The sequence below is a fragment of the Cynocephalus volans genome, chromosome 2 (assembly GCF_027409185.1).
Source record: "Cynocephalus volans isolate mCynVol1 chromosome 2, mCynVol1.pri, whole genome shotgun sequence".
NCBI lineage: Eukaryota > Metazoa > Chordata > Mammalia > Dermoptera > Cynocephalidae > Cynocephalus > Cynocephalus volans.
Window position 1 is genome coordinate 62,703,267 of NC_084461.1, and position 15,559 is coordinate 62,718,825.

The window sequence follows — 15,559 nt, forward strand, 5'->3', positions numbered from 1 at the left end:
TATTCTTGATTCTGTTAGAGTTTACTTTGGTGTATTATACATGATAGATATTTTAATTTTAGTTTTTTTCAAATGGTTAGCCAGTAATCCCAACATCATTTTTTTTTTTTTTTTTTTTTGTCTTTTCATGACCGGTACTCAGCCAATGAGTGCACCGGCCATTCCTATATAGGATCCAAACCCGCAGCGGGAGCGTCGCTGTGCTCCCAGCGCTGCACTCTCCCGGGTGCGCCACGGGTTCGGCCCCCAACATCATTTTTGAGCAAGGTATATTTTCCCCACTGCTTTCAATATAATGAATATTAAATACCAAATTCCTATAAATACATGAGTCAGTTTCTGAACTCTCAGTCTTTACCAGTTTATCTTCCTGGGCCAGTACAGATGGTTTTAATTTCTGTAGCTTTAGGAGTTTTGTTTTTTTCTTTTTGTTTTTATTTGAAGTAATTTTAAACTTCGAGAAAAGTTATAAGAAGAATACAAAGAACTCCCATATGTTCTTTACCCAGATACCCCAATTAAAATTTTTTCCCATATTTATTTAAACGTTAAACATTTTTAAAAATCCTATTAGCTTTATTCTCCCTCTCTATTTAAAAATTATTTTTCTAAAATCTATGGGCACATATGATGCTTTAGTGCCCCATAATAGGCGGTTTGAATTTCCTAAAAAAGGACAAATCTCAGTAACTTCAGTACAACCATCAAAATCAGGAAATTAACATATTACTACTATCTAATCCACAGACCCCATTCAGATTTCATTGATTATTCCAATGAATAATCTCTGCACCCAATCCAAGAGCAATTGTTACATTCACTCATTATGTCTCTTTGGCCACCTTCAATCTGGAACTGTATTCTTTCCTTGTGTTTCAAGACTGTGACATTTTTGAAGAGTACGGGCCAGTTACTTTGTAGGATATACCTTAGTCTGTGCATTTTCCATAGGATCAGAACATTGTGCCCTTTTGGCAGGAATAAAGCCGAAGTGATGCTGTGTTCTTTTCAGTGCATATCAGGCGGCACAATGTCTTATTTATTTCATTACTGGTAATGTTCACTCTTATAACTTGGCTAAGATGTCATCTGCCTACTGTAAAGTTTTTCTACTGCAAAGTTAATTAAAAAGTATTTTGTACTTACTAATAGGGAATTAAGTATTTTGTGGGGAGAAATTTTGAGACTACATAATATTCCCATTCTTCATCCGTCTGCGTCCCCTACTTTTGGCATCCACAGATGATTCTTTTCTAAATCAGTTACGATTAAGGTGGCTGCCAAGTGGTCATTTTTCTAATTCCATCATTCCATCTATCATTTATTAGTTGGCATTTTACTGTACGGCAGAGCATGCACTTCTTTTTTCACTTAAGTATTATTATTTTTATCAGTATGAACTCATGGATTACTATTTAATTCAATGGATTATAATCTTTTACTTTCCTTATAAATAGTCAAATTGTCCCTGTGTTGGCCAGTGGGAGTCTGTTAAGCTGGCTCTTGTATTCTTTTGGCGTGTCCCCTTCAATCTTTCTTTCTTTCTTAGTTTTTGGCACATGATGTTTGAGGCTTATCTTTCCCTATCCCAGGTTGGATTCAGACTTTAAGGAATCCTTTCAGTGAAACTGAAATCTGGGCTAAAGGTGTGCTCGTTGCTCCTAGGTTGTCATAGTTTCTAGGCCCTCTTAGCAGAGCTAGAAAATATATGTAGAGCTCATTTATATGAGCACACACACATACATCTTCTCCTATTTCTATATCTGTCTATATCAGGGGTTGGCAAACTACAGCCCAAGGGCCAAATCCAGTTCACCACCTATTTTTGGGAATAAAGATTTACTGGAATACAGCCACATGCATTTGTTTATATGTTGTCCCACTCTGTAACTGCAGAGTAGAGCAGTTGTAACAGAAACAGTAGGGGGCTTGCAAAACCAAAATATTTACTCTATCACATAAAGGCCATAGCCCTTTATGTAAAAAGTTAACCAACCCCTGGTCTATATTAAAACCATGAGTTCGTACTAATAGGTTCAATTCTAATTAACGCCCATATTGTAACTCCTCACAGTGAAAACCCACCTATTATCCTCAATACATTTATTTGCACAATCCCTTCGTATGTAAGCTGCTTCCCAACTACCTCAGCCAAATCCCTTCAGCCCTGATGAAGGAGAAAGGAGACTTTAAGTTTGATTATGTGAGAGAACAAATCTCCACCCTTATTTTTTTTATCTTTTTCAAATAGTCTGGTAATATTTTATATAAATATTATATGAGTATTTATTCCTCCAGAGTATACAGAAAATCAATATGTCAATTTGCCCAAAAATTTCTCTGGGAATTTTGATGGGCATCGTACTGAGTTTGTAATGAATTTCTTTCTAAGGGTCGTCACTCGAATTTCAGAACTTTGGGAATTATAAGCCTTGATACTTAAATGAATGCCTCATTCTTCCTCTACTCCATTCCCAAGCATGGTAGCAGTAGCAGTCAAGAACTGTTTTCCATTCTAGAAAGACCCCTAAATACTGTGACCTTTTAAGTTTGCTCTCCTCCCACAGAACAAAGTTGCAGCTCACTGAATAGTGACATGCCAAGTAAAGCATATACAGTTGTCCTTCCATGTCTGTGGGGGATTGGTTTCAGGAACCTCCATGGATACCAAGATCCACCACTGCTCAAGTCCCTGATATAAAATGGAGTAGTATTTGCATGTAACCTACATAATTCTCCCACATATTTTAAATCATCTCCAGATTACTTGTAATACCTAACACAATGTAAACACCATGTTAATAGTTGCTATACTGTATTGTTTTTAAAATCTGTATTTTTATTGTCATATTTTTTAAAATTTTTATTTTAATATTTTCAATCCTTGGTTCATTAAACCCATGGAAGTGGAACTCTATATGATGAAGAATTTATACTACTTCTGCATCCATCCTTTGCTGAAAAAGAAATTTTAAAAGGAAGCAGACTTATCAGAAGCAATCCCACATGTAGATATATGTAATATGGGTTGTGTATTATATCTGAAGTATATAATATTTTAATGTGTTTGCTTGCAGGATGCCATGGCTTTTAATAAGTTTAATGTTCTCCACTGGCACATAGTTGATGACGAGTCTTTCCCTTATCAGAGCACCAGTTTTCCTCAGTTAAGCAATAAAGTAAGTAATTCATGTTTTTGTAGTCTCTGTGTCTACAAAAATCTTAGGTATAGCTTCACTGGAAGTTTCTAGTTTAAATGTTTTTTCTTATGGATAAAATTAACCATAAGATTATTTGTGGTTTTAAAATTTTTTTTAGGCTGTAGCTTAGCATTTTAGATCCATAATACTGTTATGTTTTTGTTATTGTCATATAAATGTTACTGTTATTGTTACTATAAATGTTTTTATTGTCAATGTAAACAATCCCCAGGGGCAATACAAATAAAATGTTAAAAACTTAATATAGAAGATCTGAATTAATGAATAACATATAGTTAAGATATTATATTTATCAAGTAGTCCAACAGTATATTTGTTTTAAACAGAATTGTTGGGAAATTATAAATGACTTTTTCTTTTTCTCTCTAAAAAGCAAATGAAATAGGGAATTTTAGAGATGAGAGCTCTTTCTTAGAAAATAATGGTGATTATCAGTTGGAAGTGTTCAGATTTACTGTATTATAGATCAGTGGAGCTGGGAGGGACCCTCAGTATCACCTAGTTTAACACCCCTATAATACAGAGAAAGTACTATAGCTGACGTCCAGGTAAATTATATGCTTGTCTGAAGTTGCAGTTAGGAAGGGGCAGAGCTAGAACTCTAAATTCTGTCCTCTGGCCACAATTCCAAAACTTTCTCCAATGATATGATGCAGTGTAGGCTGAAATGCTAGCAGCACTGTGGTTTGTTTGCTTTTGTTTTACTTGTTATTATGGAAAATTTTAAACATACACAGAAATAGAATAGTTTAATGAATTCCCACGTTATCATCCAGCTGCAAAAATCAATACATGGCTTAGAATGTAAAAAAATAATAATGATAAGTAAATTAAATATATATATGTATAAAAAAATCAATACATGGCCAATCTTATTCATACTCCTGCAGACATTCCCCACTCCCATTATTTTGAATCAAATCTCAGACTTCATCTCTCACTTGTAAAAAGGCATTTTTTTTTGTTTTTTTTAATAACCATAATAAATTAATGCAGCTAAAAAATTAGCAGTCTACATAGCCAATCATTATTTACATTTCCCCAAGTGTCTTTTCCTCTTTTTTAAAAGAAATTTTATTTATTTGCATTGGGACACAAATAAGGTCCATACACTGTAATCAGTTAATATGTCTATAATTCTTTGTTGATCTACAGGTTTCCCACCCTCATCTTTTTTCCTTGTGATGTTATTGTTGAAGAAACTGAGTCACATGTCCTACAATTTCCCACAGTCTGGGTTTGGCTGATTGCATCCCTATAGTATCAATTAACACGTCCCCTGGCTTTACTATAAGGGGTAGTTAGATCTGGTCTTGCTTAGATACAAATTTGATTTGAGAGGTTAGGGACAAGCGTACTTTTCAGGAGTTGGGAAATGTGCTAAGTAACATATTTTAGTTCATACTTTGACAAATGTGCTAAGTAACACCTTCAAAGGACCTTTATCTTTACTTACAACCAATTTTGAGTTCTAGTTTTTTGAGTGACCTATGAAAGGGACTGACGTAATCTTTAAAAACAATCAGGTCACTTATCATAGAATCTATAGTGGGGTTTTTAAAGCTAATAGTAATTAAAGTGACTTTGAAAGACAACAGCTATGCTTTGTAATGTGTGAATATTAATTCTAGAATTGACTAGGGCTATATTTTCAGAGGTTTCACTTTGGAGACAAACATTTTACTTCTGTTTTGTTGTATGGTTACATGAGGTTGAAACAACATGAGAGTAGACATTCTTGAAACAGGCACCGGTGGAGATAGCTCTATCACCAAATCTGAGATTAGCCCAAAGTGTACTGAGAATTTATTCATAAAGTACAGTAAACAAATGATTTGACAAAAGCCCCCAAGTGGCTACCATCCTTTGGGTAGGTATGATTTAGTAGAAATTTGCTTTCTGTTTTCTGTAGATTTTCTACTTCTGAAACTATGGTATTATATTATTTTTAAATGAGTCATTCTACACCACATGGAATTATTTAGTACATTGTGATAATGGAAAAATCAGCTATAAGATATCAAAGTGCAAACAGATTGTTAAGAATTTTCAGGACTGATTCCAATTTGTATATTTTAACTTGAATAAATGTGGCTTTTACAGGGAAGCTATTCTTTCGTTCATATTTATACTCCAAATAATGTCCGTATGGTGATTGAATATGCCCGATTACGAGGGATTCGAGTCTTACCGGAATTTGATACCCCTGGACATACACAGTCCTGGGGAAAAGGTAAGGAGTTTGTGTTTTATAAGTTGCAAAAAGTGAACTCTTGAGGTTCTACATATCTTATTTCATGACTTGGTTTTTGCTCATTTTGTTCTTAGTTGTGATTTGCACACTGGTAGCACCGTTGACAGATATGATTCAATAACTATTAGGTGTCTATTGTGAGCAAGTCACTGTGTCTACTGTGTACTGCCTAAGTATAAAATCCAGGGATAAAGAAAAACATAAATGATTATAAGTAGAACATAATTAGTGAATTCAAGAAACAGTTTTGTGGATGAAGTAACACAATGCTTTTGAGAGATCAAAGAATGTATTCACATTTCTGGCAGAGGGGATAGCATGAAGAAAGGCATGCACAAGTGTAAGATATATTTGACAAGTATTTAATTGGAGTGGAGTATAGCAAAGAGTAGAAAGCACTAGAGGGTAGTGATTAAGAACTTAGGCTCTGGAGCCAGACTGCTTGGGTTTGAATCCTGCTTCTGCCATTTATAAACTGGGTGACCTTGGGCAAGTTATATAACATCTACAGTTTCCCCATCTCTAAAATAAGGTGATTTAATAGCAGCTATCATGTAATTTTTTTGAGGATTAAACAATGAATGTAAAGCACATATAGTATAGTACCTAGCATTTATAATTGCTCAATAAATATTATAATTAGGGTAGATATGGGAAATAGTGGAAAAGTACATTGTAGAGGCCTTGGGGAAGGAACATAGTCTTCATCAAAACACAGTGGGAACCGATGAAAGTTTCTGAGCACAGTAGTGACAGATGGGAGCCACACTTTGGGAAAACCTTTGTGAAAGTGACAGACTGGAAGGGGAAAGAGACTGAAGTCCTAGACCAGGATGGACCAGTCCTAGACCTAGATAGCGAGAACAGAAAATAATGGACAGAACTGAGAGACATTCTGGAAATATAATCCATAGAACTTGGCAACTGATTGACTACAGAAGAGGGAAAAGGTATAGACTATAGGAGGATGGCAGTGACTTCACTAGAAGACAAAAATCAGGAGAAGACAGAGAAGGGAGCTTAGACAATGGAGAATTTGGTTTTTGTTATACCATATTTGAAAGTGCAGCTAGGATTTCTAGTTGTATTCTGCAGGGAATTTGAAAGATGGATTGAAGCTCAAGAAAGGCTTGGGTTGAGCTGAAGACTTGGGAGTCACTAATATTTGAAGTTGATAAAATCTCAGGCTGGATGGAAAGGGAAACAAAGAGGTAAAGAGACAGGATTCAGGAAACAATTCTCCCTCATCTTATTTGGAAGAAATTACCATAGTAACTCTTAGTAAACATCTTTATCTTTTATGTATGAAATCTCTTATAGCTTCAACAAAAGAAAGTAGTATAATCATGTGCAAAGCCAGTACATTGTAATTAAGGCACTTCTTTAAAAAAGAATCTTCCTTGTTTTCTTCTAGGTCAGGAAAACCTCCTGACTCCATGTTACAATGGACAAAAGCCCTTGAACACTTTTGGACCTATAAACCCTGTCCTGAACACAACTTACAGCTTCCTTACTACATTCTTTCAAGAAATTAGTAAGGTGTTTCCAGATCAGTTCATTCATTTGGGAGGAGATGAAGTGGAATTTAATTGTTGGTATGACAATTCTTTAAAACCCTCATTTCTTAAACTGTTGCATTTGAAGGCGGTATAGAGGGATCCACATGAAATGGGAAGATTTGAGGTAACATCTCTGCTTATAAGGATTTAAACTGGGCAACGTAACTCCTAAGGTGGTGGATTTTTGTAGAATGTACATTTGGGTGGAATGACAAAGTAAAAGCTTAGGAAGAAGAATCAAGATGCAGAAGAAAGTGAACATTCAAAAAAGATGAGAACACCTTTAGTGAAAGAGGGTGATGATTAAATGGATGAGATTTTTCAAAGAAAAATCCTCTTTGCAAATATCCTTAGATGGAGGAGAGAGGTGGTAGGGGGTGGGGGGTGTAGAGAAAGCCATTTTCATAGGAAATCAGCTTCTGGAAAAAATTATTTGCAATGGAAAATAAAGATAATTCATAATTAAGTTTTTAGAATTATTTTGCTCCCTGCAAACTTTAATAATTTTAAGTCTGCATAACTGATGTTAGGGATATGTGCTGCTTTAAATAATAGATTGGGCATATCAAACTTTTAATGAAATTTTAATCACTGTTTCTGTTTAAGGCAATCAAATCCACAGATCCAAGATTTCATGAAGCGACAAGGCTTTGGCAAAGACTTTAATAAACTAGAATCTTTCTATATTAAAAAGTAAGTTATTTGAAAGCCAATTTCTGTATTTCATCAGTGCTTTTTGTTGGAGTTTAAGCTATTTAGTACTGTGCTTTATGAGTATTTTTTCAGTTTCTCTCCACCACGTGCCAAAGTGTAGATGTTATGAAAAAAAATACTAAAGGAAGTGATATCTACTGCTTTCTTATTAATAATGTGGTGATTTTGCAGTAACTGTTGAAATACAGGAACATAGTCATCTGTTCCAAAACCTCAGCTCAAAGCCCTGGCTACACTTTCTTTAAAACATTACAATTTCTTCATCACCATTCTAGCCCCTGGAATTCATTCCCTTTTGTCAATTCCAGGAGCATTGCTTTTGCTGTATACCTGTGCTGTCCAATACAGTAGCCATAGCCACATGTGGTTGTTTGTATTTAAATTAATTAAAATTAAAGAAAGTTAAAAATTCAGTTCCTTAGTTGCATTAGCCGTGTTTCAAGTGTTCAATGGCCGGATAAGGCTAGTGGCTACCACACTGGAAAGTACATATATAGGACATTTCCATCATTGCAGAAAGTTCTACAGGACAGTGCTGCTCCTCCTAGGGATCAGCACACTTTCCTCCTTAAAGTGTCAGAGGGTAAATATTTTACGCATTATGGGCCGCATACGGCTACACATCCTTTTCTTAAAAAAAAAAAAAAAAAAAAAAAAAAACAATACTTTACAAATGGAAAAACCATTCTTAGCTCATGAGCCATACAGAAACAGCCTGGAGGATGTAATCTGCCACCCCTGCTCTATATTATTCATTTGGCAAGCCCAGATCTCAGTCTTTTCCTATTCAGCTTGTGTGTGATGCATTCTAATTTTATTTATCCCGCAGAGCTCCTGCCATTATCTAAATATCTGTAAATATATCTGGACTGATGGTCAGCAACTGTTGAATATTATTTAGGTAATAGGACAGGCTAGATCATGGTTTCTTTTAATCTGAGATACACATGAAATTAAGCAGAGATGACTGTCTATAGAACTTCTTACAAGTTGCCTACCAACTCGAGGCCACAACTTCCTATGTTGGGGGCATGTTTAGCTCAGTCATTCAGCAAATGACTGTTAAACCACTATACTATGTTAGGTTCTATGCCATGTGCTATAGAAAGAGGGAACTACTTGGGTCACTACCCAACGTTAGCTGGTTCTGCTATAAAGCTGTGTTATACTGAAAGGCAATGCTCAATGTTACAAGTAATCCTTGGTAGAAAATGTGCATGTTTAAATATATTGTTAAGCTTTTGATCTGAAATAACTAATTTTTTTCAACTCTAGGCTTTTGGATACCATTGCAACCATGAACAAGGGAACCATTGTCTGGCAAGAGGTTTTTGATAATAAAGTGAAGGTGAGAATTGCAAAGATTGCTTCTGATTCTAATGGCTCAAGGGACTTAGTGCTTCCTCCTCTCATCTCTCCCCCTCATCTCCTCATCTATTAATGTATAGTGCTTCACTTTGTGATTAAGTTCCTTTTTTTCAGAAGGGCAGAACAGATAAGAACAAATGAATCTTTACTGCTCTTAAGGTAGCTCTGTAGTAAGTAAAATTGTCAATGCATGTTTTGTTTTTTTTTTATGGTATTTTCTGTGACATAGTCAGAATTCTTTATTTTCCTTGGAGCAACTGGGAATTTGCCAGTCCAGCCAATAGTATTAACTTTCCAGAGGAGTTGCTGATATCCTTGTAGTTACAAAGTAAGTAAAACATTAGAGTGATAGAAATAAAACTAAAATGCAAATCTCAGCCTTAGTTCATTGCACCTACATGGTGTCATACAATCATATTTCAAAAAGTTTGTAGAAAAATAGAACTAAAAGATAATAGGAATCTTTCCATGAACTTTTTGAAGTACGCTCATATATAGGCAAAAGTTAAATACCCAGCTTAATGCTGATGAAACTTCTAATTTTAATCCCCACAATGAATGGTGAATGGCACTAACTCTGAGAGAAAAGGGGAAAAAAGAAAATGTGTTTTTTCAAGGATCTTAGAGTTATGTTCCTACTCATAATGCTTTAGACTTTCAGTTTCATCTACTATATTTGCTAGACCTAATATGAATTGCAATTTGTAACTTTAATAGCTTCATCCAAACACTGTAATTCAAGTGTGGAAGAACAATGGATATCCTGAGGAACTACATCAAGTCACAGAGTCTGGCTTCCCTACAATTCTTTCTTCTCCCTGGTACTTAGATTATATTAGTTATGGACAAGATTGGAGGAAATACTATAATGTGGAACCTCTTGATTTTTCTGGTAAGTAAAGCAACCATCATTACCTTGGTTTCTAAATTTTATTCTCTAACCTCTTACTCAAGAAATCCTTACCTAGATATTACCTCTTATCCTTGCTTTTGTGTTTACTTAAAAAAAAAAAAAAAAAAGCTCGGTATCATTTAAACTGTGAAAGAAACCATATACTTGCCTAAATAAAAGAACTTCAAAAGTAGATCCCCTCTTCACTGAGTCTTGTCACTTTCTATGTTCAATGTTTGACTGCATTAACCTTGCATGTTCTCTTCTGAACTGCCTCTCCCATGTAAGATACCTAAGCAAAGCTGTAGTCTAGTTCAGTGGATTACAGGCTGTGTAGACGTAGGGTTTTGAGGAGTGGGTATCTTTGCGGGAAGGCAGGGAAGGGAATGTGTCAGCAGTGGAGCTTCAGGCTTTCAGACCCTTTCATTAAGAGCAGTTTTACTTTGCCCAGTTTTGTATATCAGACTTTAGTACAAATTTTTTTTTTCAAAAAAGATTTTGCTATTAAAAAAGTTTCAAAACTGTAGATCTATTGAGAATTGGTATAACTTTCTTTAGAAAGCATTTTATGCATCGTAATTACTGTAAAAAATAATAAGAAGAAAGTTTTTAAGAAAGTATTAGGTACTCAGTTCCTTTGGTGTGTGTTTTGAATATCAAAAGGTAGAAATTAGAGGCAGGCATGGCAGTCACAGCCTATTAAAAACAGAAACTAGCATTCCAATTTGTAGTCCTTGGCACACTGTTAATAGACAACCAGGGGGAAAAATGGGTTTTGATATCAACATAATTTTGCATAAAACCAAAATAAAACAGTATCTTTAATACTGGCCCACCACATTAATCTATGTATGCTAACAAGTACTGTGAATTATAGGTCAGGAGTAGGAATAAAGTTTGCCACCTTTTTGGTGAGGGGGAGAATGGGGCAGTACCAAAACTTGAACACTTCCCAAGGTCCTGCTGACTACAGGACAGCAATGTTGCCCTAGGGTAAAGATAAGAGAAATCAGTATCGCCTCAGTACACATGTCTTGAACTGCAACTGCTTAATTTACATCAATTCAATTTTTAATTAGGTTCTGAGGAACAGAAAAATCTTGTCATTGGTGGAGAAGCTTGTCTATGGGGAGAATATGTGGATGCAACTAACCTCACTCCAAGATTGTGGTATGGAATTAAGTGATAATATTCAAGTTAAGAAAATGAAGGTGCCTTAGCTTTCCTTCTCCATCCAAGGAGGAAAGTATTAGGAATTCCACCAAAATATGATTTAGATACTTAAGACGCAAATTTAATATACTTTGGGGGACATGTGGTTTAAATTTTAGGCCCCGGGCAAGCGCTGTTGGTGAGAGGCTCTGGAGTCACAAAGATGTCAGAGATATAGAAGATGCCTATGACAGACTAACAAAGCACCGCTGCAGAATGGTCAGGTAAGGCAAATGTTTATTTTTCAAGCTAGGATACTATTAAGTCCAATGTATTTTTAACCTTGTTATTCAGTGTTAGCTAGCTTCTTGGGATTTTTGTTGTTCTTGCAATAAACAGAAATGTTCATCACCTAAGAAGTCGTAATTTAATTAGAAGCAGTGAATTTTTTTGTATGTAAGAGAATAATACCTGTAAGAAAGACATATACTTGGACTTAGGACTGTTTCATAGATATATATAATTTTGGTGCAACTTAGAACTCCATCTTCAATCAATCATTTGAATCTTTTTCGGTAATTAATGCTGTGATTTAGTGACACTAATTTAAGCTACTAAATTTGCTAAGATGGCAGATGAGTGATATCAATCTAAAACATCTTTTATTCATATATTATCTGTCTACAGACGTGGAATAGCTGCACAACCTCTTTATACTGGATATTGTAATCAGAACTAAATGTAAAAATGAACTGAAACAGAAAAATAGGAGGGGAAGAAAGACCACTACAATCAACTTGATTCTGAAATCATGTAAACTAAGACTTCTTAGACTGTTTTTTGAATAAAATACCTTTTTATTGATTGAAACTCTTATTTTACATTACATACATGTTCATTTTTTTTTTTTTTTTTTTTTTTTTACATGTTTTTCATTTGTGAGAGCTTAAAATCAAAAAGAAACAAAACCTTGTGAAAACCACCCAATATTCCAATAAGGCTAAGTCTTTACTGCAAACAGTAATACCTTCATAGGTGAACAACATGGTTCATTAGAAAGGGCAGCTCCGGTGCCTTTGTCAGTTTTCAAGTTACATCATTTTTCCAATAAATAAAGCAGTAAAAATTGTTCCCACTGAAAATAGGTAGGTGCTTCTGAATTCCTATTTCCAAAGATTGAAAACACTCAGGTCAAGCCACTTCTCCGCCTGAGCAGTATACTCTGGTCTTGAGGATTCATAGCTTGGTAAGCAGATAGTTCTAATGCAAAAGTAGCTGAGCCTGATGTTAGGGTTCGAAGCACAGTTGAATAACCCTAATCAAAATAATTTAAGTCAATTATCAAATTTAAGCCTCAAATTTCTCTTCCTGCTGATTATCTTTTATTATCAGGGAAAGGTAATGATATCATTCATGTAGCTTAGCCATATCACTTCCTCAAACAGACCATTTAACCATTCTTTTCAGGAAAAATTGGATATAAAAATGTCACAGAGGACATAAAACTTCATAGGGTAGGTAGGTATGCTACAGTGTATTCTGTGGTCCTGCCATTTGGTAAGACGACTCTGCCCTTCCTACACTCTGCTGGTACCCAGGACCCTGTTCTAGAGCAGAAGAGGCTGAAGGGGGAGAAAAAACTGACTAGCAAAAGTAAGAGAAAAGCTCAAAGGGAAAAAATGGTCATTTAGACTTGTGTCACACTGTGGCATGCCTTAACCTTTGTGGGCCTAGTATTGGAAACAATCCCCTGAAATGCTGTAATCCCTGGATTTCCTCAACTACTTAAATCCAGAGTCCTAACCATTCCTGATGGTTGAAACACAACATGTATTCTCTAAATCAAAGCCCTGATGCTTCTTTTAGGTGTCTGATTACCTATTTTTACTTGGCATATATACATCCTGGATTAAAAAAAGAATATGTACTTTTCAGTCACAAAGTACCTACCATAATTTCTGCTAAGGGAACAAATCCAATAACAACTTTGTTATCCTGGCGAGTCTGGATTTCCTGTATGTTCCCTCTTCTTTGTGCCAGATCTGCCAGGACAGAGCTGAGGTAATTGCTAGTCACTGTAACCTCAAGATTCATCAGAGGCTCTAAAACTTGCTTATCAGCATTCTTCAGAGCCTAAAGAAATTAAAGAACATAAACCCCTCTTTCATAAATCAGAAATCAAATTCCTATTTAAAAAAATCATAACTTTAATACTGCTGATACTCTTATGCGTAGGGCTCTAGCAAAAGACAAGGTTGCTTTAACTCTCTTTATAAACATAACTTATAAGAAGTCAAGAACTTCAGTGTTTGCTTGTACATGCACGGTAACAGTCTGTCTAGATCTCTCATATGGTATGATGCAAGAGGGTGCTTCAGAAAGCTTGATTATAGAACTCCTGTGAATATGTGGCCAGTATCAAAGAAAGAATACAGTCTACCCCCTTCAAAGATTGATTCTTTCATATTTAAACCTCATGTTTCTGTTCCTGATATCTACAGTTATAGTCTATGCCACATGCCAGAGAAGGCAACCAAGGAGGGGAAGAGTTTTAAAAACGTTTTTTTTTTTTTTTTTTTTTAACACAATAAGGTAGCCGAACACATTCTGTTTAAAATAAACCATTTCTTGTTTCTGTTTAGAATCTTAGATTTCAAAGGCCCAGAAGAACATGCACATAAAATATGCTCCTTAGGTCACTGGTATTCCTGAATAAAAGCTGACTTCCATTTTCACCAAAAAAAAAATATATATATATATTTATGGAAACTGAAAATGTCTTTCCGAATAAAATGAAGTAGGGAAAGTTAAAAATTAAGAGGAAAAATGCTACAACTGAGAAAACACTGAACTCTTTGTAACTTAATAGGATGTACTATGCTCACAGTTCTCTTTTCACCGTCTTCCTTGGCAATATTGCCTAATTGCAGAGTTTCAAAAAACACCTTCTACAAGTACATGGCTTCCTTGAAAACTTTAAATCCTACCCAGCCCACACTCTTTGACTGCTCTAGTCTTGTACCCCATTGGCCTGCTTTGAGTTAGTGTCTGAATACCTTACAGCTCCCCAGTATGCCCCAAAGAAAATGATTAGCTCAGTTTTGCAAACACTCTTCTCTGCACTTCCCTATTTCTGTCGATAGCATCACTTGCACATGCATCTTTGACTTCCTTTTCCCCTAGTAAGCTGTAAGATTTCCATTCCTATTATCCTAGTTCAGACCTGGTCCATTTCCTGTCCTAGTCTATCTTCTCCTTACTCCAATCCCTTCTGGATTCTAATGATTATACTTCCCTCTTTGGAAATTTTATTCTGTACTATTTTCAGAACAAGGTTCAAACTCCTTAATGTAGTTCTCTACAGTCTGACCCCACTTCACTTTCCTAACACTATTTTTCACTACTCCCCTGCCTTCTTCACCCACTACTACAGCCAAAGGGACTCTTTTACATCTCTGTCTGGGATGTCCCTATGCCCAAATCCTCTAAAAATTATCACAACTCAAATATTTATTTCTTCCCAAGAATCCTCCCTAATTCCCTGCTTCCTAACTTTTATGGCATTCTACCTTTGTTCTACCTAATACATTGATTATTTGGCTATATTTAATTCCTTACTAAAGCATAAGCTCCTTTATGTAGAAAAAAGTAAAGTCATCCTATCTGTGGTCCTTCTCAGTGCCCAGTGAACTGTTACTGAAGACCAGTATTGATAAACAGTAAGCACAACATGGACGGCTCAATAAATGCATGAAGTACTATTAATTTCTCAAAAGCAGAGAGAAGGAGCTTCCTCACTAGATGAAGCTTAACGGGTAGGAGTACTCCCATTGGGAGTATTTCATTTAAAGTACTGAATTAAAACTAAAGACTGAAGGTAAGCTCCATAAAGTTAATTCTTGTTCTCTAGTACAATCTTATCCAAAAGGCTAATTAGCTCAGAAATACTTACATTTTATTTTTAGAAGACATATTACATTTTGAAGGACAGGCCAATATACTGGGACTTGGGGCTAATTTAGAAAATTATATCAGCTTTTAGATTACCGTTATTTCAATATTAAAACCAGCTTCAGGAGAAACTTTAAAAATTACTTGAAGGTGAATGTTCTCAATCCATAATTATGACTACTCTATAGGCACTATTTATAACCATACTCTTAGGTGAACAATATTTAATTTTATTTTTTCAAAGCACAGCTTTAATCAAAAAGGTTTTTAAAGGGGCTGGCCAGTTAGCTTAGTTGGTTTGAGCATGGGGGCTGATAACACCAAGGTCCAGAATTCTATCCCTGTACTTGGGCTAGCTGCCAAAAATAATTTTTTTTTTTAAAAAAAAGATTTTTTAAAAAGTATAAATTTGAACTTATATGAAATTAAGTTCAGCCTTCTTAAGTCA

General features: G+C 35.3%; 2 protein-coding genes across 5 annotated transcripts in view; one reads left to right on the forward strand and one right to left on the reverse strand.

The window, feature by feature from the left end:
* The window catches only part of HEXB (hexosaminidase subunit beta), a 28,019-nt gene extending 15,989 nt beyond the window's left edge, over positions 1-12,030 (forward strand). Inside the window, exons 6-14 of the mRNA XM_063086351.1 lie at positions 3,078-3,179; positions 5,325-5,454; positions 6,890-7,070; positions 7,641-7,727; positions 9,024-9,096; positions 9,834-10,008; positions 11,088-11,178; positions 11,340-11,444; positions 11,848-12,030. Of these exons, the coding sequence (XP_062942421.1) occupies positions 3,078-3,179; positions 5,325-5,454; positions 6,890-7,070; positions 7,641-7,727; positions 9,024-9,096; positions 9,834-10,008; positions 11,088-11,178; positions 11,340-11,444; positions 11,848-11,899 (996 nt within the window). The 3' untranslated portion in view covers positions 11,900-12,030. The remainder of the gene's footprint in view (positions 1-3,077; positions 3,180-5,324; positions 5,455-6,889; positions 7,071-7,640; positions 7,728-9,023; positions 9,097-9,833; positions 10,009-11,087; positions 11,179-11,339; positions 11,445-11,847) is intronic.
* GFM2 (GTP dependent ribosome recycling factor mitochondrial 2) overlaps positions 1-15,559 on the reverse strand; it is a 54,428-nt gene that overhangs the window by 2,986 nt on the left and 35,883 nt on the right. Inside the window, exons 20-21 of one of the 4 annotated variants that reach the window (XM_063086348.1) lie at positions 13,111-13,293; positions 12,094-12,475 (exon numbers count right to left, since the gene is read on the reverse strand). The exons of 1 other annotated variant lie outside the window; for it this stretch is intronic. In XM_063086348.1, the coding sequence (XP_062942418.1) occupies positions 12,347-12,475; positions 13,111-13,293 (312 nt within the window). In that variant the 3' untranslated portion in view covers positions 12,094-12,346. Of the gene's footprint in view, positions 1-12,093; positions 12,476-13,110; positions 13,294-15,559 lie in introns of those variants that run through there. 2 more of the 4 variants (XM_063086349.1, XR_010022632.1) reach the window with 2 other exon arrangements.